General features: G+C 35.7%; 1 protein-coding gene across 3 annotated transcripts in view; it reads right to left on the bottom strand.

Annotated features, from left to right (window-relative positions):
• Window positions 1-19,285, bottom strand: part of ZCCHC7 (zinc finger CCHC-type containing 7) — a 190,945-nt gene extending 171,660 nt beyond the window's left edge. The window contains exons 1-2 of one of the 3 annotated variants that reach the window (XM_019729125.2): window positions 19,180-19,285; window positions 13,375-14,008 (exon numbers count right to left, since the gene is read on the bottom strand). In XM_019729125.2, coding sequence (XP_019584684.2) covers window positions 13,375-13,987 — 613 coding nt within the window. In that variant the 5' untranslated portion in view covers window positions 13,988-14,008; window positions 19,180-19,285. Of the gene's footprint in view, window positions 1-13,374; window positions 14,009-18,826; window positions 18,981-19,179 lie in introns of those variants that run through there. The other 2 variants (XM_019729120.2, XM_019729121.2) reach the window with 2 other exon arrangements.
• Between the last annotated feature and the right edge of the window lie 2,599 nt (window positions 19,286-21,884).

The following is a 21,884-nucleotide window of genomic DNA, read 5'->3' as shown; positions in this document are numbered from 1 at the left end:
AAGAAATCCTACAAAACGAGAGTTTCAAATAAAGACTGGAAAAGGCATCAAGCAATCATGACCTTTAAAAAAAAAAAAAGTTGTCTGACAATTGTGAAGTTTTTTAATAGCATGAAAGCACTTCACCAGTTTGTTCCTTCCTTAATAAATTCCAACTTCGGCTCTATTGTACTTTTCTACTAAAGCCATACACAACAAAATCTGTGCCATAAGCTTTAAGAACTATAACATTTTACACGAATATTTGTTAGTAAAATGTGCTAACAGAAGAATTTTGCGTTATTTTAAAGCTGCATACTTTCATAATTGGATCACTTTTCATATCACGGGTTATACCCTGATTTGATGTGAATACTAGAAATATATTTTAGACATTATTCATGTTTCTCAATAATTATATATGAACATCAAATGTAAACATAAAACACTAATCAGAATTAGAGAGAATAATTCTACAAACTTATGAAGCCTCTATAATTATAATGAAAGAGTAAAAATTCAAAAGACTATTTTAATTGCCATGGACAAACAATAACTAATTAGGCTATCAGGATACATTTTCTTCTTAGTTTGAAACTCACTGATTTTTAAGAGAAATTGTTTCATGAGACATCATTAGATAGAAATCAAAATGTGAACTATAATAACTTGAAAATAATAAAGAAAACAAAAATTCAATAATGCTATTTGTTTCTTGATAACAACAAACTCTATAAATCAGTTTCATATTCTAGGAGTATTAAAATCCACAAGAAAAAACTATAATTAGAAGGTACAAAAAGGCTTGTCCTTACTCTGATTCTCAACGTACTTAACAGATATCCAGAAAGAGAATTTTAGATACTTCACTGCCATGGTGTATAATCAATTGAACAAACAATAAAACCTTAAAATTATGCATATCAAAATTAATCCTTTTTCATCCTATTTATCAACATTAGAAAGTTCTTTTAGCCTATTAGTTAATAGTATATCACAACATCATTTTTATGGTATATTTGGAAATCACTTTTAATTTTTTAAATGCTAAAAAAGACATTTTTATTATTTTATGTTAATTTAATGAATACAAAACTCAGTTAAGCAATGCTATTGTATGATGGCACTCTCGCAAAACAAATGTAAAATAGAAGTAGCTTTGATCACACTAATTTGACATTTTAAAGTCTTCATATATTAATGAAAAAATATTTTGAGACGGTGTTAAGATTAGAGGCCTCTACTTTTCCATTACAACAGTAACAAATTATTCAATATTTAAATTGCCATAGCACTTCTCCGAGGACGTAACATTTAGCAGCATAAAGTTGTTTCATAAAACAAAATTCTTCACATTTGCAGGAACAGGCAAACTTTTAAGATCTGTTCAAGTTAAAAATGTACATCTCCCATCAAATGTATATTCATACATCTATTTGAATATATACACCATGGACAACAAAAGTTGAATATAAGAGAAATCACATATCAGATTACAACTGATTTCTATGAATATCTTTTGAATATACAATAATATTTAAGTTAGAAATTTATAACAGGAGTACTTACTGCTAATTAGTATTTCTAGTATTTACTTAATTCAACTATAACATAACATTTTTATTCCAACAGTAAAGCAACCATGAATAGAAAATTTCGGGATTAATAATTTTCTATCAATTTCATGCATAAAGCTAACATATCTTTTGAGCTTCTCAATAGCTCAAAAATTAAATTGCTACTGTTATTAAGAAAACAAAACCAAGAACAAAATTAGTTCTCCCTGCTAGTCCCCATGGATCTAAATCCACACACTAATTCTTCCCAATCTGCAAAACAAAACAAAACAACACACAAATAGATGGGCTAAGGAAGAAAGATCAAAACAAAGAAACAAGTAAAAAAAAAAAAAAAAATCCTCTTTCCCTTTAGCAATCAACAAAATAACAAAAAAGAAAAAGTGGAAAAGTCACCCAGAATATATGACCATGTAAGCATGGGCACTCTTGCAGAAAACCAAGTCTGAAACCCAAAGCCATGGGAAATTTAAATTAGAGCAAACGGCCACAAAAGGCAGGGAAATCTGTATAGATAAAAAGGGACTGCTGAGGTTGCAGGTACACCACGGTACTAAAGATCTTTTGAGATTCCCAAACAAACTTTATTACTTTTATTAATTAAAAAAAATAACTATCCACATTATACTATAAAGAAGATTAAGTTTTTCCCCTTAAACCAAAATATACGTTATGTATGTGATAAATCTAAAGGAAGAGAGAATTTCATTGATTAATACTGAGAATTAACAAATCTCAGCATTTGAGAGAAATTTGCTTCACAACTCTACCTCCTTCCATATTTAAATAACATTAAAGCAATTGAAAATTTTAACAAAAGGAAGAAAAGTCAGAGATAAGACCCTTCACTCCTGATATTAACCTAAGGGGTGGCGGGATCACACAGCTGAACACAACTCCTCTTTGACTATCCCGTAAAGAACTATGTACCAAAGGTAGTTTAACTAACCAAAATGACTTAAAAATCAGAGGATCAGTGGTACAACCACTACATTTCACCTGTTAAGTCTGATAATAAAGGAAATGTCCCAAACCAGAACATCTCAAACAGATGAATAAAGAGACTTCTACAACAACCAACACAGTCTTGGTGTTAAAAGCCAATACAAATATTCCACAATTTGATTAATTTTTACCAGAAAATCACCTATCCAAAAACATTTAGGTTGAATATTATGAACCTTTTTAGGGAACTGTTTCATGCACATACAAATCAATCATACCAGATTAAAATTAGGACATATTTACAACAATATTTAAGTTATATTTATACTCCCACAAAATTTATATCATTTTTAAAGCAAACCAAAATAGCGTGAGTAGATTTAGGATACTGAATGAAAAGTATAATGCTAATTTTATGGGAGTGAGGTAATTTTCAAGTGTTTATTAGGACAACAATGAAATTTCATCGGCAATTAAAATCCTCCTTAAAAGTGGAAAGTAATGCTATTTCTAAACAAAACCACAGACAAAAGTTCACTTTTGTTTAAATCCAATCATTTAACACTAAAAAATGACTAGTGCAATATAAGGAGTAAGTTACAGAATGAATGTGGTTGCACACATTTTCTTTAAATAAAACCTCCTTTCTTCAGTTAAATTTATTTACCATTTTCCTCTATCTCCTGAATTCCTCTCACCTGACTTTTCAAAGCATAATTTTTCAATTACTTTAGTAATCTTATTTATCAGCTATAACCCGTCTGCTTCCTACATCTTTAGAATTTCTCATTAACTACAAATATGGAAAGAGTATTGAAAAGTTCTATAATCTACAAATTGGGGCTTTCCCTTTCCTAGAGTAGATAATTCTGTTACAGGCGCTATTCAGTTACAAAGCAAAATCAAATGTGGCCTACGCACTTCAACGGAATTGCCAATGAAACACTTTCTCTAAATATGTAGCTCTAAACAGCCATTCTTTCACCTTGAGGTAATTATAAATAAACTACATATTTAGGTAAAAGCAGGGGGGGTGAGTACAAATTATTTTCCCATTATAGAATTATGCTGTCTTTCCTTAAAATATATTTGCAAAAAATGGGGATAAGAGCAGCTGCTCTCAAGTCCACCATTGACAATTTTCAAAACTATGACAAAAAGCTGAAATCCTAAGGTAAAAATGTCACAGAAATAAAAGTTACACATTTAGCAAATAAGATCTACTTTTAAATAATCTATTATTATCACATTTCATTTACATCTGAATCCAAATCTGTATCACAAAAATAATTTTTATCCCCATAATTACACCTCTATCCAGAGCTAATGGTATCAGATCAAGATTAAAAAACAAGTCAAATTTATTCCTTTAGATATTCTTAAGTTTTTCTGTGTAACTTAAAAAAAAATGTGACCTTCCGCATGATGGATTCTCAATTAAAATATTTTTCTTTTTTTTTCTTTATTCTTAAGTAGAATCAACACAATCTGGCAAACTCAAAATGTCAAAAACTTAATCATGACAATTACTTTAATTTATAACAAAACAAAGATGAACAATGACTGAGAGATTAAAAACTTTTGTCTGCAAAACTTCCATTAAGTCAACACTTTTACTTCATTAAGTGTTAACAACTATGAAAATGTTAACAGGAGATCAGTAAACTACTTGGAAATTAACTATAAATTTAGCAAAGTCTCAAAAACAGGATCTCCTATTTAAAGATAGGAACTATCTGAATGGCATTTACTCTTAACAAGGAAAAAGAGTAAATGTTCTCCATTCTGTACTTCTTTTCAAAAATGTTTTAGGGTCTAATCACACGTAGTTCTCATCAAATTTACCTCTGACCATAAAAATATACTGTCTAGAAATTATACTTATCTTCTTAGACAAGTGATCACTATATGCAATACATTACTTTTATAGCAAACAGCTATAAAAAAATCACATTTAAAGACTCTACCCAGCCATCAGTACTGAAGTTCCTATGACAAATAGATAACAATGAAAATGTCCATCTAATTTTATGCTTCTCCATTCAAAAAAAAAAAAAAGTAAACCTGTAGATGAGAATATTGTAATGGCACTAAACGAAGTCATTAGTTCAATAAATATGTATTATGGTATTTTTCCTATTAAGCAGTTTCTAACAAATTTAGTATATCATATATGAAAATCAAATCAGTTTCTAAAAGAAATGTCAAAAAAAAAAGTAAAATTTAATCCTCTCCTTAGGTACTTATCACTTTTGCAAAGAAAAGCTACTGTAAATAAATTTAGACTAAAAGTCATAAATTGACTTTGGAAGAATGCATAGCTAACTTGCTGATCGACAGTGAAATCACAGAAATTAGCGACATACAATATCAACAAATGAAATGTGATAATAATTCCAAAATGTTATTAAAATCCAACCCAAAGCTGCCTTAGCATTTCTGGGATTTCTAATGAGATTTTCAGTCTGCTGAACAATGGCCATAAAAGGCTTTCAAACTTCACTCCATTCACAAGTAAAGTTGAAATTGAACATTTTTATTTCTCCTCTCCCTATGACAACTTCACCATGGAACAGTGAATAACACAGCTCAAGTCATTATGCTAATTAGAAATTAAATAAAAAGATGCCCTTACAATAGTTAAGTGTAAGGTGACATGCTACAACTAGAGACACAGTTCAAAAGCAGCTTTAGGAATTGTGTCGTACAGGCTTACAAAAGCTGAACACATCAGGGAGGGAGCTCCTGGATGCTCTCCGTCACTGGAACTCTAGCATGTGGCCATTTTTAAGGCAGAGATTAAACTATACATCAATAGAAAAATGTCAAATAGCAACCCACTCTTATGACCTATTAGGCCAAAACATCTCTCAAGAAACTCTGTTTATTGAAATTAAGCTGACTGGTTATCTGATGAATGCAGAAAGAGGGGAAGGGGAACACTACCTTAAAGATTTGAGGAGTACTGAAAACAAAGTTTAATTTATTAATGCTTCCAAACTAACAGAATATGTTCCTTTTCTATGTTAAAAGACGGTAAGGAAGAACACAAGCTATGAGATGCCAAGGTTCTAGTTTAAGACGTGCTCTACTTTGAACAGACCTACATAAAATACACTTTAAAAAGCTGGTCACGTCCTTTGAGTAACTTACAGTTCTTGGTTCCTTTGAGAGAATTTTTCTATCTGCCACAAAGTTACATAAAATATCCAATTTTTTTAAAGGAGATATATACGCAAGAAACAGATGGATAACACTGGAACAAAATAATGACCAAGAAATCTTCCAACAACATTCTGAACAAAAACAAAATATAAATGCCCTTTCTCATTTTGGCTAAGGTGGTGTCTACAAAAGACATGCTATTAAAATGTTTAAACATACCCAACCACATATTAAATAATTAGTTGAACATTAATGGTACCATATAGTCTTATGTTTCTATTCGGATTTTCAGCTTCGATTCTTTCTCCTTGCATTTAACCTGAACTTGAAATCTTATCCATTCTTCAAGACTCAGTTCAAAGGGCTTCTTTTTAATTCAGTCTTGTACTTTGACTATCCACAGTCACCTTTTTTTGAAAAATCTAGTATATTCATCTGGAAATGATTATGTACTGTACTGGGCATCTCTTACATTTGTAGAAATATATTTAACTCTGGTATTACATATTTCCATATTGTCATACATTTTAAGGTTTCTATATAGCAATTCTTGAATCCCAAAATCTTAATGGTATAATGGCTTATACACTGGAAGCATCCAACAAGTAATTGTTGGATTGATTTTAAGACTTCAGATTTAGTTTTAATTAGATTATAAAATGTCACCAAATCAAATAAAATTTAGTTAAGGAAACTGCCAAAGTGACAGTTCACAAAAACAACTTCAATTCACAAAAAACTTGGGAACTTTTAGTGTTTACAAAAACCAAGTGGAAGCTATACGCCAATGCTGGCACAATGACCAGAAACCAATCTGGTAAGAGTTTTATCAAAATATTTCCCTATTACATTACTTTAATCTATCCATTGTCACATTTTCACTTCATAACCTTAATGAAATAAAATTGATTATTTTATCAATACAGAAATTAAGGTACCCAAAATCATAGCTAGTTAGCTAGTCAACTACGGGGCTCTGACAGACCTAATAACTACCACTGAGACCCTATGTCTGTTACCTCACTCAGAAGTAAACTTTAAATTGAGACCTGAGTTAGGTATCAGCCAGGCAAGGTAGAAACTGACCCAGGTAGAAGGAAACAGCAAATGTAAAGACCCCGATCAAATATGACTTATTTGAAAAACTGAAATTCAAACAGGTCGACCATTCTACTCAAATTTTTAATGTTATCAAGTCTTGGATGAATAAATGCCAAGAATTCAGCAATTGTCTGTTAGTAAGTACTTCATCCTCTGAAATTGTATCCAAAAGTTTTATGTGAATATTTTTTAGCGGAGAAAGGGACTTGACACAAAAAATAGTTAAAAGACTCACTGCCCTAAATTGTTAAAAGCTGTAGTTTTACTTCAATTTCAAAAGCTGTGATTTTACTTTTATCAAGCCATAATTTCACTTCAACTTCATGTAGAACTATGTCAAGAACACAACTCTATACACAAAAGTAGAACTTCAATTAAATTCACTTAAAATGTGCTAAGTATCTACTTTATCAGCCGAATGCTGCCAAACTAAACAAACAACGTATCAAATTGCACGTACTGAAGGAGCTCGATATTACTGTCAAATTTTACACCATAACAGTCACATATATGAACTAGTGTGACTTTTTCTTGAACTTTTAAAAATGTGTTCTCAAAAGGTATTCTCTTTTTAAAATATAAACCTATTTTTTGCTCAAGCTAAGTCTTTCGAAATTAGGAGAAAAAAACATTAAGACCAGGAATAAGTACAAAGCATGCTTCTGAAAGTAGAATTAAACTATTATACATTTGTTTAAAATACATTTTAAATCTGGAAACATCCATCAAGATATATGTACCCCTTATGTTCACTGCAGCATTATTCCTGGTGGCCAAGACATGGAAACAACTGAAGTGCCTTTTGACGGATGATTGGATAAAGAAGATATGGTACATATATATTACATAATGGAATATTACTTAGCCATTAGAAAAGATGAAATACTGCGATTTGCAATAACATGGATGGATCTTGAGATTACCATGCTAAGTGAAAGAAGTCAGGCAGAAAAAGTCGAGCACCACATGATTTCACTCATATATGGGATATAAAAATGAAAGCAACCAACAAACAAGACAAACAAACAAAAACTCATAGACACAAACAACAATTTACCAGTGGTTACCAGAGTGTAAGAGGGGATGGGGGGTGGTAGAAGAGGGTAAAGGGGGTTAAATATATGGTGACGGAGGGAGGTTTTACTTTGAGTGGTGAACACAATGCAATATATAGATAATATATTACAGAATTGTACCCTTGAAACCTATATAACCTATATAATTTTATTAACTAATGTCACCCCAATAAATTTAATTTAAAAAAAAATACATTTTAAGACTAAAACAAGTATATCATTCATCAACTATTTTATTATTCATTCACTTGCAAAGAGTATTTGTTATGTGCCTGTGTCCAGTTCAGATTAGTGTAGAAGACAGAGAAATAGTCCATAGTCCTAGAAACAAAAAATATCTTTACATACTAATATGGACTGATCTCCAGGACACATTGTTAACAGAAAAAAACAAGGCAGAGCATAGTGTAGATAGTATGCTACTCTTTAAGAAGGGGGAAAGAGGGTACAAAGACATACGCCGATCTGTTCATATTTTTTTAAATGTAAGGAAAGGCAAACCATCAATTTTCTCTTAATACTGTGTTTCCCCAAAAATAAGACCTAGCGGACAATCAGTTCTAATGCGTCTTTTGGAGCCAAAATTAATAAAAGACCGGGGCTTATATTATAGTAAAATAAGACCAGGTCTTTTATTAATTTTTGCTCCAAAAGACGCATTAGAGCTGATTACCTGGCTAGGTCTTATTTTGGGGGAAACACGGTAGTTACCCATAAAAGGGGACGGGCAAGAACAGGGTGAAGACTGGATAGAAGGTAGACTCCTCTGAATATATTTTCCCTTGTCTTGTTGATTTGAATTTGAAGCCTTATAAACATTTTACATATAAAGCAAGTTAATTTTTTAAAAGGTTATACTGAAAAATAAACATAGCAAAAGCAAAATGAAACAAATGAACGTATCTATGTATCTAGTTGATGGCTTAATCACAGGGAGAGAAACCTGAACTTAACCAAGCTTCTAGATCTAACTACTAATTCACAGGAAATACAAGGGACAGTGGAGTATGTTATATAATAACACAAAATTCAGACTACAGGAAATTCCAAAGGACAAATAATCCAGCTAGTACAACAATTAAATTACAAGGAAGAAAAAAAAAAAACCAGGAGATAAAGGAGGAACTATAAAGGATACTTAAGTTATCAACCAATTACATCTGATTTAAATAAACTGGAAGAAAAAAATTAAAAGCCCATTGTGGAGATCTTAACACAGACTGGTTATTTAATGGTAAAAGAATTATTGGTAATTTGTTTAGGTGTGATGATGATTGTGTCTTAAAAAGAATCTTTACCTTTCAGAAATACATATTAAAATGCATATATGTATGTATATGTATACATACGAAGAAATGAAATGATGTATCTGTGATTTGCTTCAAAATAATACAAGGCATGGAGTTATAGATGAGAAAGATTGGTCATAAGGTGATCATTGTTGAAGCAGGTTTATGCGACAATGAGTCCATTATAACATTCTATTCTTACACACTTTAAAATTTCATAATAAAAAATTAACAAAGAGTTAGCAATTACTCCTAGAGCTAATTAATATCCCTTCCCTATGCAGGAAAATAAGTTGCTGATTATTCCTCTATAATTCTGATAGCACTTATTGTCTCTCCCCATCATTTAGCTGTCTTATACAATAATCCTTCCCAAACTTGAGATCCCCCACACAACTTTAAAAAACATGCTAATTACTTCTACTGCATCTTTTCTTTAACCAGATCTGCCTTTCCAATATATGAGAATTGCAAGTCACTCCTACTGAGGATAATAAAAGAGTGAAGGGTGAGAATTGTAAACAGAAAACAAATGATAGAGTAGGCATCGTTTATACAAAAAGCCTTAGGAAAGTGTAAAGAAAGTGAAGGATATGGAAGCCTAGACCTTAGAACTAAACTCCTATATGCCTCAGTAGAGAGAGCTGAGAGCCAGATGTAACAGGCACTGACGGCCTATGTTTTGGCATGAACTTATGAGCAAAGCCCTCACTTAAAACCTCATGACCTGAGGAAAGAACACACGACATACATTTTACATCCCCAAGGCCTCGCTTGAACCTCAGGAAACTAATCGACAAATTCAAATCAGAAAATCAGAAAAGTATTGAACATTTAGAGGGATAACAGAAAGGGAAAAAAAAAAATTCCTCCTAATTGTATATTATCTTCCTGCTTGTATATTATTACTAATTGTGCAGTAAAACAAAACAAATATGTGACATCTCACTTAAACTGAAGTAGTGAGGGAGCCTGAATTTTCCACAGAGCAAGAGTGGTGCTACACTCATTACTACAAATGTAATAGTAAATGGGAAATATGTATGTACTTATATAGTCCATCATACGCTCATGTATTACCTAAAATTCACCAATCCTATTTTTTGTAAAGTGTTAAGTTTTCAACCACATGTATCACCAGGATTTTGAGACTTAACTCCCATGGTTAAGAAGAGACCTCCATAAATTACTTAGCTTCTCATTACATTTTGTCTCTTCAATGAAGCACAAGCCATTTAAGGCTAAAACTATATTTTTTTTACCACTTTAAATCCCCTCTATGTATCCTACATAGAGTAGATGCTCAATAAATGTTTTCTCATTTAGCAATTAATAAAAAACAAAGTAATATATATTTCAAGGAATTACTCTAAATAAAATAAGGAGGCTTCTCAATATGGAAAAGACCTGCCCTCAAGGAGTTTATTATTTCTTATATCCTATTAGTATTTTAAATATGCCAGTTTGGGGGGTTTTGAGGGGAGGGAGAGCAGTACACAAAATAGCTATTGCTGCTGTTTAACAATCATCAATTTCAAAAATATGCCAGAATTTCCACAAACTTCCACTGACATAAAAAGTCTTTTTTCTAAAGACTATTACATAAACTGAACCAGACCTATCCCCAGACCTATTTATGAACTAGATAATAATGGTTAAAGAGTAACAACACCCCCAAATAGGTGTCAGTACTGAATATACTACTTATTAACTGAAAAGAAATAGGATTATGGCGTTAGCAGATCAAGGAAATAAAACAGATATATATTTGAATATCTCTAAAAGTTCACAAGAGTCAAGGAAGTTGATTTACAGAATTGCTGAATTTGTTTCAATTTGGCTAGAACAAAAATACAAATTCTAGGAGCAAAGAGCAGGGATAAATTCCAATATGGATAATAGGAACATACACTGAATGTCTGAAATCAAGAATTACTTGGAATTACTTAAGTCTTGTATCAAATGTTTTTACTAATACACACACACACACACACACACACACACACACACAACTTTAAAGGAATACATACCTATAAGAATGAATCAGTTTCTTTAAAAACTATAAGTAGATGAAAACATGTAAAAAAAATTTATGCAAAAAAAAGCTATTCTAAAAAACCATAAGCCAACACAAGCAACAGCTAAAATACGCACATACATACATACATATATACATACTAGGAGAAAAACTATAAGTAACAAAGAGCTATCAGCACATCAAACAGAAAAGTGCAACATGACAAGTCATCGTTAAAAACAATGCAATTAAGTGGAACCCTCCTACATTACAGGTGGGAATGCATAATGGTGCAGGCACTTGGTGGAAAATAGTTTGGCAATTCCTTAAAAAAATCAAACAGAAATACCAGTAATTCTATTCCTAGGTATATACCCAAAAGAAAACCCAAGATGGGTATTCAAATAAAAACCTGTACATGAGTGTTCACAGCAGCACTGCTCACAACAGCCAAAAGGTAGAAACAACCCGGATGTCCTAACAGATGAACGGATATACAAAATGTGGTATCTTCATAAAATGGAATATTATTCAGCCTTAAAAAAGGAATGAAGTATTGATACATGCTACAACGTTACACTATGTAAAAGCCAGACACAAAAGCTCACATATTGCATGATTCTATTTACATGAAATTTCCAGAATAGGTAAATCCACAGAGACAGAACACGTATTAGTGGTTGCCAGAGCCTCGGGGTGGAAGGAATGGAAGCGACTGTTCAGTGGGTGCAGGGTTTCCTTTGAATGTAGTGAAAATGTTTTGGAACTAGATGTAATGGTTCCACAACATTCTGAATGTACTAAATGCGACCGAATTGAACATTTTAAAATGGTTAATTTTATGTTAATTTTACTTCAATAAAAATAAATACAAACATCCCCTCAAGATAATGCAGTTCCTTTCTACCTGTACAAATATTTGGTAATTTAGCAATTTAAGGTGTGTCTCCTCCCTTTTAAAAGACTAATTCAGCCATGTAGACCTGACCCCATCTCTTACTTGCCTTCCCCACCCCAATTCACAAACAGGTTTAATCTCCTCACCTTCTTCATAATTTTCCTTCTACCTAAAAACATTATCAGATCTTCCTTACTCTGACAAAGCTTTACTTGATTTTGCTCTATGTTCTATTTCTTTTCTTCCCTTTGCTGTCAGAGTCTCAGGGTTGACCTACTACGGCCTGAGGCAGCCACCTGTTTCTATAAATAAGATTTGGTTGGAATAACCATCCCATTTCTTAGGTATTATGCCCACAATAAGGGCAAAGTAGTTAGGAGATGTTACAGTCTAGAAACCAAAATATTTTCTATCTGGTTCCTAAAAAAAAAAAAAAAAAAGATTTGTCAATCTCTGGATCTCCAAAGCATGATCTATATTCAATGTCATCATTTCCTCTGAGGACAAGTGCGTACCATGAACGATTTTGGAATGGCAATCCAGTACCCTGAACAAAAGGGCATTTCAAGACCACTAGTTTAACAACAGTGTGCAGGGAAGATATAAAACAAGATCATTTAGGAAACTATTGCAAGAGACTAGGCATTAGGCATAAAGGGTGAGAAATGAAAGGGACTTTTTAAAAGAATAAGCTCAATACTAGATGACTACATGTGACAGAGGAGACAAAGCTGACACCAAAACTTCAATCCTCAATGACGTGGTTCTCAGAATTTACATTCTCTCCTACAGTCTACTGTAGACTTACAGCTTTTCACAGTTTCCTACTTTACTGACTGTGGAGTTTCTAAAATCTTAATACCAATTCCATGTCCTCTATGTACCAGGCATTCCCCATGCTTACTTGCTACCTGGCTAACTCTCGGGTAAGCAAATCTCTTAGGAAGGGGCAGTCCCATCCGATTTGGCTGACTGAGAGCACAGGATGAATGTCAGAGGCAGATGGAATACTCACCTGTGGTACCAAGCACAAAGAGAGGGGAACTAAGATTTCAGATCCAGAATTGGCTCTAGCCAAACAGGAAGCAGCAGCTAGGAAATTGCTTACAGCGGAAGCAAAGTGTCTTTGACATTCTGACATACTCTTTCTGATGTTCAGGCAGACTCCCATTAGAGCAGCCATTGGAAAGAGTCTCATGAGAAACAAGGCAAAAAACAAGATCAAAAGGTGAGGAATTAAAAGGAGCACATGCTATGGGTCTTTCGTCTAGGAAAGCAGTCTTCTAAAGATGATACTACTTTTCAAAATGGCCAACATGATACTAACCTTCATTACCAGAGTTATCACATCCCACAAGATTGAGAAGGATATCATCATCTTTATCATCATCAACTTCACATCCCAGCAGCATCCAGCTTTCCACGTTGTCACTTTCTGAAATGGTGCTCTCTTCCTCTTCACTTGAACTGACCTCTATAATCATGACCTCTCGGAATGTACCCGCTCTCTCTTCAGGTTTAGGCTTCTCACTATCCTTCTTGCATTTCTTATCATCCAACTCATTTGAATGAAGAGAAGCAGGAGGACCTTGGGTTTTTTCTTTTGCTTGGACACTAAAATTCTTTCTTTTACATCTATAAATACTATCTTCATCAGACAAACTGATGACCTCTGATCCATCTGATAACTGGATGACTTCACTATCTGAAAGGATAATTAAGTTCTTCTGATTTGGTTTACTACTGGGTGGTTCAGACTTCCCAGAGTTCTTTTCTTCATGTTCTTCTTCCCTGATGACATCATCAAGATCTCGAGCATAATGAACTTGGCTGTAGAGCTGAAATTCCACCTCACTATCGATACTCAGTTCACTAGATGACTCTTCACGATAAAGGTCATCTTCATAGGCTTCTATAGTCTCATAACCACCAAACATCATGGAAAGTCAGTAATTTTGATGCTGGAAAACAGAAAGTCATACAAAGAAATGTATTTTAAAAGCTCAGCTCATACCTGTTTAATGCATAATGTTATCACCTCTTAGAACTAACTTTTATATAAAGGTCATCATTCTTCTCAATGACATATTAAAATATCTTTGACTCTTACAGCTCCTGTTTTTCAAGAATTTCTAAATCCTATTAAAATCTACTCTAATAATGCCCACCTCTCCCAAATGAAAATTACTACCAACAAATTGAGTTATAGTTATGAATGGAAATGTCACATTTTGCAGGTATGTTGGAAAGGGAAAACAGGTTTGAGATCCACTGACTCAGACACCAAATACTTTTTCTGTGATTTTTAAAAATCACAAAAATATTTTAGGTAATTCTCACTATTCCATCCATTCTTCATCTTCTCCCTGGTTCTAGATCTCACCTTTTCAGGTATATATTCTCATCCAGGAATATTACTTCAGCTATGACCAAAATCTATAACAGGTAACAACTATATTTACTGTTTTTGTGTAGATTTTTATTCTCAATTTAAAAACTAATCTCATGGCTTTCTGATCATTGACTAAAACACACACACACACACACAAATGATAAACCTGGTTTACTTCTGTGCTAGCTATAAAGATGTGTATGAAATACAAACTTACTAAGGACCTAAATAGTGGCAAAACTCTTAGCTTTAGAACTTTAATTTCCTACTGTGAGCATATTAAGTCCTACTCATTCTTCAACTCAGCTTAAACATCACTTCCTCAGGGAAGCAAACTTCCCTTGACCCACCGGACTAAATTAAGCATTCCCTTTTATAGGCTTCCATAACACTTTACATTTCAAAACATTCACCACACATTTCCAATGACTAAGTCAAAGTAAATCTCCCAAAAACACAGATCACATACACCACGTGGGGCAGGAGCTACATGCACTTTGTTAAACAATGGATCCCCAAAGCCAAACAGAGTTACTGGTTATTTAACAGGACCTCTATAAATGTCTGTTGAATCAATGAAGAATAAATAAATGAATAAATCATCAGGCATTTGTTCTCCAGCCCTTATAAATCCAGTATGTGCCAAAAATATGGAAATTATGATGGGATGCATTTCACATTTGTCTCCAACTATTCCAACTATTCTCATACCATCAACCAAAAATCTATACAGTAGATGTTTCAATTAGGTACTGATGGAATATTGATCAAAATGAGAGCTCTGGAAAAATAACTCATGTTTGTTCAAAAAATCAGGGACAGCCTAGAGAACAATAACAATGACAATTTATTCTTCCTGCTCCCCTTTTAGCTATACAGATGTAATTTAGAAAGACTAGCCATTTTCTTAGTTTACCAATTCTCTGTCCAAAATGTCAGGATGTTCTGATCGTAGTCTTGGTGATAAAACACACTGACTCCAAGAATCAAATAAATAAAAGCCAAAAATGGAATTATTGGAATGGAAATAATCTACAGAAATAAAGACCAACTTTTGTTATACACCTTAAACTTACACAATGTTGTTATGTCATTTATACCTCAATAAAGATGGATTTTAAAAAAGAGATGATTCAGTTCTGAGTTAACAATACTGCACTGTATACTTGAAATTTGCTGAGAATAGATCTCAAATGTTCTCACTGAAAAAAAAAGGAAATAGATGAGGTGATGAATGTGTTAACTAACCTTAGCGTGGTAATTACATATACGTATATCAAATCATCACCTTAAATTTACACAATGTTATTTGTCAATTAAGTCTCAATAAACATGGGGGAAAAACAAACTATTAATGTCTTTTTGCTTGTAAAAGCTATATTTTTTTTACCTAGTCCCTTCTTGCACTGTCCCTTAGGTTGCTATGCTGCTGTCGTACACGTTGAATGTGGCTGTCTGACTAATAATGCTCATAGCATTTATCAGTTTATATTGAAATGTTAGCCTCAGAGGAATTCAAATAAAAGATGAATCCTTTCCTTTTTATTTAATAGGTAAATTAATTCTAAAAGAAGTCAAAGGAATTATGCTTCCTTCAAAATCCTCACTGGATCCATCCTGAGGATCCAGTGCAGACCTAAGATAAAACATAATTCCGGTGCAGCAGAGAAAAAAATTAAAGAGCTAAATTACAGAGTTACAAATTTGTACTACTCTTGGAGCCATCCCAAAGGAAAGGGATTAAGAACAGAGCCATGGGCACACCTGTGAATGTATGCCAAAAATAAACTACAGAAATGTAATAAAAACTGACTTCCTTGGGTCTAAGGGTTTATCTTTTTCCCTGAAATGTAGAAAAATGAATTTAACAATTTAGCCCCTATGGCCTTTAAGAGGATTTTGTATCTTCTGTACTTGAAAATTGTGCTCAGCATAACTTGCTCTTCTATTTATGTAGCTTATGTATGCCAGGGTTAAGGTTTGCCTGAGGCTGTTTTGGTTTATGTTACTACTTTAATTACATTCAAATTCATTTAATTTACTTTTTTTAAAATAAGGATATACTCAGAGGATGATTATGAAATATATATATATATATATATATATATATATATATATATACATATATATGCATATGCATGTCTTGATTCAGGAGGATTTCTCAGCTTTTTGATCAATGTACACGATTCTCAAGCATACTTAACTAGATAAGGTCCCTACGAGAATCACAGAATTTTAAATCTGGAAGAGACCTTTCAGATTATCTCACACAATATCCTCAATTTACATATAAGGAAACTGAGGTCCGGAGAGATAAGGAGGCCTCTCCAAGGTTTTGCTGATGGTTAAGAACGTAGCTAGGATTCACATTTCCCTGACTCTTAGCCAAGTGTTCACTAAGGTTTTTTAAAATTTTTAAAAAATAATTTCAAATAAAGATTGAAAAAAACGAAAAAAAAACCACTTCCTTCAGAGCTGTGTTTGAATTGGTTCTAACACCTAAATTTACCTAACAAATACCCATTTTACTTTGCAGTGGACTCTAGAAATTACCAAAGAAGCATTTTAATTGGAAGAAAAAGCATACATTTGTCAGTATACCACCCAGGAGCCTCCCAAGTTGGTAATCAAAGATTATAGCAATCCCATGACCACAAAAGACTTAGGTTCTCATATAAGGAAACTAAAATATTAGTTTGGGAATGAAACTTATCTAAAGAATTAAAATGGCTATAGAGAATAACTGCAAAGGCTCTCACCATTCAAAAGTGGGAGCAGTATTCATTCACTGAATTTTTAGACTAGACAACTGAAGGCTTATTTAAGCTTTTAGACTTTACTACACAACCTTTAATACTTCTCTAACAGTCTCCCAGTTGGTCATTCTGGATCTTTTGCTCTTACTTCCTTTGAAAGAACTTTTAGCCTATGTTTCTACTTGATAATTTAGGTATCCATCTCAAGGAGATTTAAATCAAATTCGCAGCTTAAGTTTAAACCCAGTTTTCATTGGAAAGTGACTCATAGACATAGTGTATTTTCAACTTAAAATTTGTAAGCTATCCTGACAGTGACAGATATAAAAAAAGTATTAAGTTCCCTCTGGTGTTAAAATTTGTCCAGTCTTCAAATGAGACTTCCACTTTGAAGCAAATCTGCCTGGGATACAGAATCCAAATGTGTGAAACAATGGCCAGGAAGAAAAAAAAAAAAGAACACCAGATGTTGGTGGGAGAAAATTATGCTTAAATTATTCGGGCAAGTCCAGCGGTTTGTTCTTGGGATACATAAAGTCCTTTTCTAATAACTAATCCTATCTGTAAACACTTAAGTTCACCTTTCCCTAATCCCTTTTAACTTTTGCTACTCAGTATCTTATCCTTGTAACTATCTTAACAACCCGCGTTTCCACTTCTTCCTCAGTTCATTCCCCACCCTCAGATTCTCTTGAAAACAGCACTACCGAACTGTCCCAAAAGCACAATGCTGTCTGAAATATACACACAGCCCACTTAAAAGTCTTTGGATGTGCTAGCCTAAGTATTCAAAACACAAAGTTCAGCTTTGGAAAATACCTGCAAGAGTCACTCAAGTGAATGCTCTCATTTTATAGAGAAACCGGGTTTGAGAAGCTTATTTATTCTTGGAGCCTAAAAGACCTCCTAATTCAACCCTGTAATCTGAAATAAAGGTAAGTTCAACCCAAAGATGAGATTTCTAGAGTCACCAGCTAATCAATGGTGGAGCCGCGCATAGACCTCAGGCCTTTTGACTCCCAGCAAGTTTTCCCGCTGCACCAGCAGCTCTTCCTTAAAGTTGAAGTTCACTGCGGGCACATGAGATGTGAGGAATAAAGGGAATCTTAGCGAATGTTGTCCAAGTCTCCCTCTTTTACATGGGTGAAGGGATATATCTCCCTAAATTTTTCTGGCCCTGCAGCTGCAGCTGCTGCTTCTGACAACAGAAGCTGGAGTTGCCCCAGGACTGTCCGGTCCTCACAGGCAGGACCCCGTCTCGGTGCAGCGGGACCTCCGCGTTTACCTAACCGGCTTCACTAAAAGACGGGAGAATCTCGGGGGTAGTGGCGGTAAGATCCGCAGAACCGCCAACCCCACCGAGGCGATGGGGTGCCCAGCCTTGCTTTGAACCACGACCTCAGGCTCTAGCCGGGCAGGGAGAGGCGGACACCCCAGCGGGTCAGCCGAGCTGCGTGGGGCAGAGCACCACTGAGAGGCCACGAGCCGCGCCCCGCCACGAGTGGGGGACAGACAGGAGACGCGGAGGCCGGCGAGGGGACACGCGCTAGTTCCACAGCCCGGCGGGAGAGGCGGAGGGCGGGCAGGGGGTCCCCCGGCCACCGGCGGCTCGGGGCCCGTCACACACATACTCACTGCCGCGGCCGTGACCAGGAAGCACCAACCAGGAACCAAAACGCGTAGAGGGACGGGGAGGGGCGAGGACAAATGAGGTAAGGAAACCCCGTCCGCGCGGACCCGGGAGGAGGGAAGGCACTTCCGGGGAAAACACAGCTCCCAGGAGTCGTCTTCCGTCCCCGCCCACCCTGCGGACCCTCCGCGCGCATGCGTAACCACTGTTAACCCTTTCCTTCCCTGCTAATCTTTTGGTGTGCTTTGCTTGCTTTTCCCCTTTCCCTTCACTGCTTCTTTCAAAGATACCTAGGCTGCATCTGTAATAGGGGGACTTTGTTTGAATGACTTAGGCGGAAGAGATGCTACTTACCAGGCAAAGCCGGGGGGAGCTCGCACCCTTCTGTGCCCTCAAGAAAAACTATATCTCCCATGATGCCCCTCAGCGTGTTTCAGAATGTACTTCACCTCCTTCCCTCTCCACCTCGTGGGACACCCTCCCTGTGCCACGTGGCGCAGGGGAAGAGCCGAGGCCCGGGTAGGGGACAAGAGCGGGTGCGGTAGGCGGCTTGGCCGGCTGACCCAGGGGTCCCCAGCAAGGGAGAAGCCGCTTTTGAGAGCGCCCGGCTTCCAACTTCTTATGTGCGCTGGATGACCTTAGGCTGGTACCCTCCACCTCTAGTTTGAAGTTGAACTTAACTCTGGGTGCGCTTCCTGCTCCTTTTTGAGAGTACAAGACAACAGATTTAACTCTTTGTGAACCTTGAAGAGCTGTACTCTTGCTAAAGATTAAAGTGAATAGTGTGGTCCTTTGGAAGCTTCTGGCTTCCGTTCCTCTTCTCACACCTTCCTTTAATACTTATTTTAGTAAACCCATCTGTACAACTTTGCAAATAATGAAGCACTTTATCAATTCGTTGTCCCTTGGCAACAGTTCTGAAAGATAAGCTTGACATTGGTTCTTTTTGCCAACATTTACTGAGCATCTGTTACGAGATAGGCAGTGCTAGCAAAATTTATAGTGGTAAATTTTTTAAAGTCTCTGGTCTCTTAGACCTGCAAGTCTAGCTGGGAAAACAAAGTACAGATAATCTGGTTATAATCCAAGAGTTTGGCCGGGAAAATAATTAGAAAATTTAATTAACATTATGGTAAGTGCTAAGGAGGCAGATAGGATACAATGAAAAGGTAAAATTGGGGAACCCATTTTGCAGAATAGGAAACAGGCTAAGAAATGGGTCACAGGGTTACTAGATTGTTTAGGTAATGTGCATTGCATAAAACAAATTTTACCTTTAAAAAATAATCTAATATTTTATCAAGTGCCAGGCGTACTCCTATAAATGTATTATGTATAAACCCCTTTTCAATTTTAACAACCCTTTGAGGTTGATTTTTTTAATTCTTGTGTCACAAAAAAAGGAAACAGATTCAAAGAAGTAAGTTATTCAAGGCCACAGGGTAGGACATACTCCAAATTACTGTCCCCAATCATCCCACTACTAATGCACTCAACAAAGACTTCCTACATCCCCATGTTTAGAATGCTTTACTCACCTTAGGTTATGTCATAAAACCTAGAGTCCTTTGGATGGTATAAAGAGTAATTCACGGGCTGATACCTGCCTACCCTATTCATCACCATGCTGAGTCCTGGGCTGTTGCCAGAACACACTATGCCCTCTCACATCCGTGCCTCCATAGATGGCATTCCCACTGCCTGGAAAGTCCTCCCTGTCTTTCTAACATACCCCTATTCACCTCCCTCTGCTCAAGCCCTGGGTTTTCAGGGAAACCTTCCCACTCAGCCAGACAGTACAGGCATTCCTTCCCCTGGGCTCTCCTGCACTTTGGACAAACCTCCATCGAGGAATTATATTTCTCTTACCGTTGTCTCCCAGCTAGCTTGTGAACTCCCTGAAGGCAGAAGCTTTGACATGTTATCTTTGTATCTTCAGCTAACATAATGCTTGGCAGATGGAAAGCACTCGATAAAGTTTTTAAAGGAATGAAGGCGCTCTAACTCCCTATAGGCTCTAGGAAACCAAGAACAAGTTGTGGATCCACTAGCTGTTAGTTCAGTGTGGAAACCATGTCATAACCCCAAATAATTGGAATGCAGTGTGGTGTTCCATGACATTAAGACACATATAAAGAGCTGTAGAGGTCCCAAGGATAAAGAGCTTTCTGAGGAAAGTAGTGTATATACACACACTCTCTGCCTTTACATGGTAAGTTCTCATTTAGATGGCTTTTAGAAATCATGAGATCTAGTTTCCTACAGCACTGATGGGGAAATTGAAACCCAGAGGGAAAGACTTGCCAAGAGTCACCTAACAGAGGCAGAACTGTGTCTGCAATCCAGGTCCCTGAGTCTCTCCCTTTGCAGTTGTCCCGTATTTCTCTTTCCACCTCACACTATCTAGGGTCTGCACTTCTTGAGATTATGGATGGCAGCATGCACAAGTATCCTGAAGCCTCTCTTACAGAGAATGTTCTAAAGAGCCTATTTATTTGAGGAAGGAAGCACCTGCTTTCCCCAGGACAGCAGCCGTACTACACCAACAGTGAGCAGCTGAATTGGGGTGAAGGGCCAGGACAAAGAGGCTTGCCTTGCTGCAGAGGGCAATCAAAATGGGGCAGGGTCTAGATGGGTAGCACATATTACTTATCCTTCCCCTTCCATTGCAGAGGGAGGAGCTACTTCCTTTTATTCCAATTGATTAGTAGTACCTAGAACCTCTGAGAATTAATCATTTTGACCTCTTAACAGTTGCCTTTCAATTACTATTCATTCACTGAGAGGCTACTATGTAACAGGTCCTTGCTAGCCACTTGAGATACATTGTCTCTCCCATCCTCAAAATGACTGTGTAAGGGAGGTGTTACGCCCATGTCACTAGTATGGAAATTGCATCTAGTGTGACTTGCTCTAAATCACACAGCTGAGATTCAAACCCAAGTATTGTCTGTATCCCAAACCCATGCTCTTTTCTGCCCAGAGCTGTCTTTCGAAACTAAACTCCTTGAGGATAGAGACCGATGACCAGCTGCTGTCTCTACACCCAGCACCTATCC

Source organism: Rhinolophus sinicus, linkage group LG04 (assembly GCF_036562045.2).
Source record: "Rhinolophus sinicus isolate RSC01 linkage group LG04, ASM3656204v1, whole genome shotgun sequence".
In the NCBI taxonomy this organism is placed as follows: Eukaryota; Metazoa; Chordata; class Mammalia; order Chiroptera; family Rhinolophidae; genus Rhinolophus; species Rhinolophus sinicus.
Note: the sequence above shows the minus strand (reverse complement) of the source record. Positions and strands in the feature narration are given on the sequence as shown.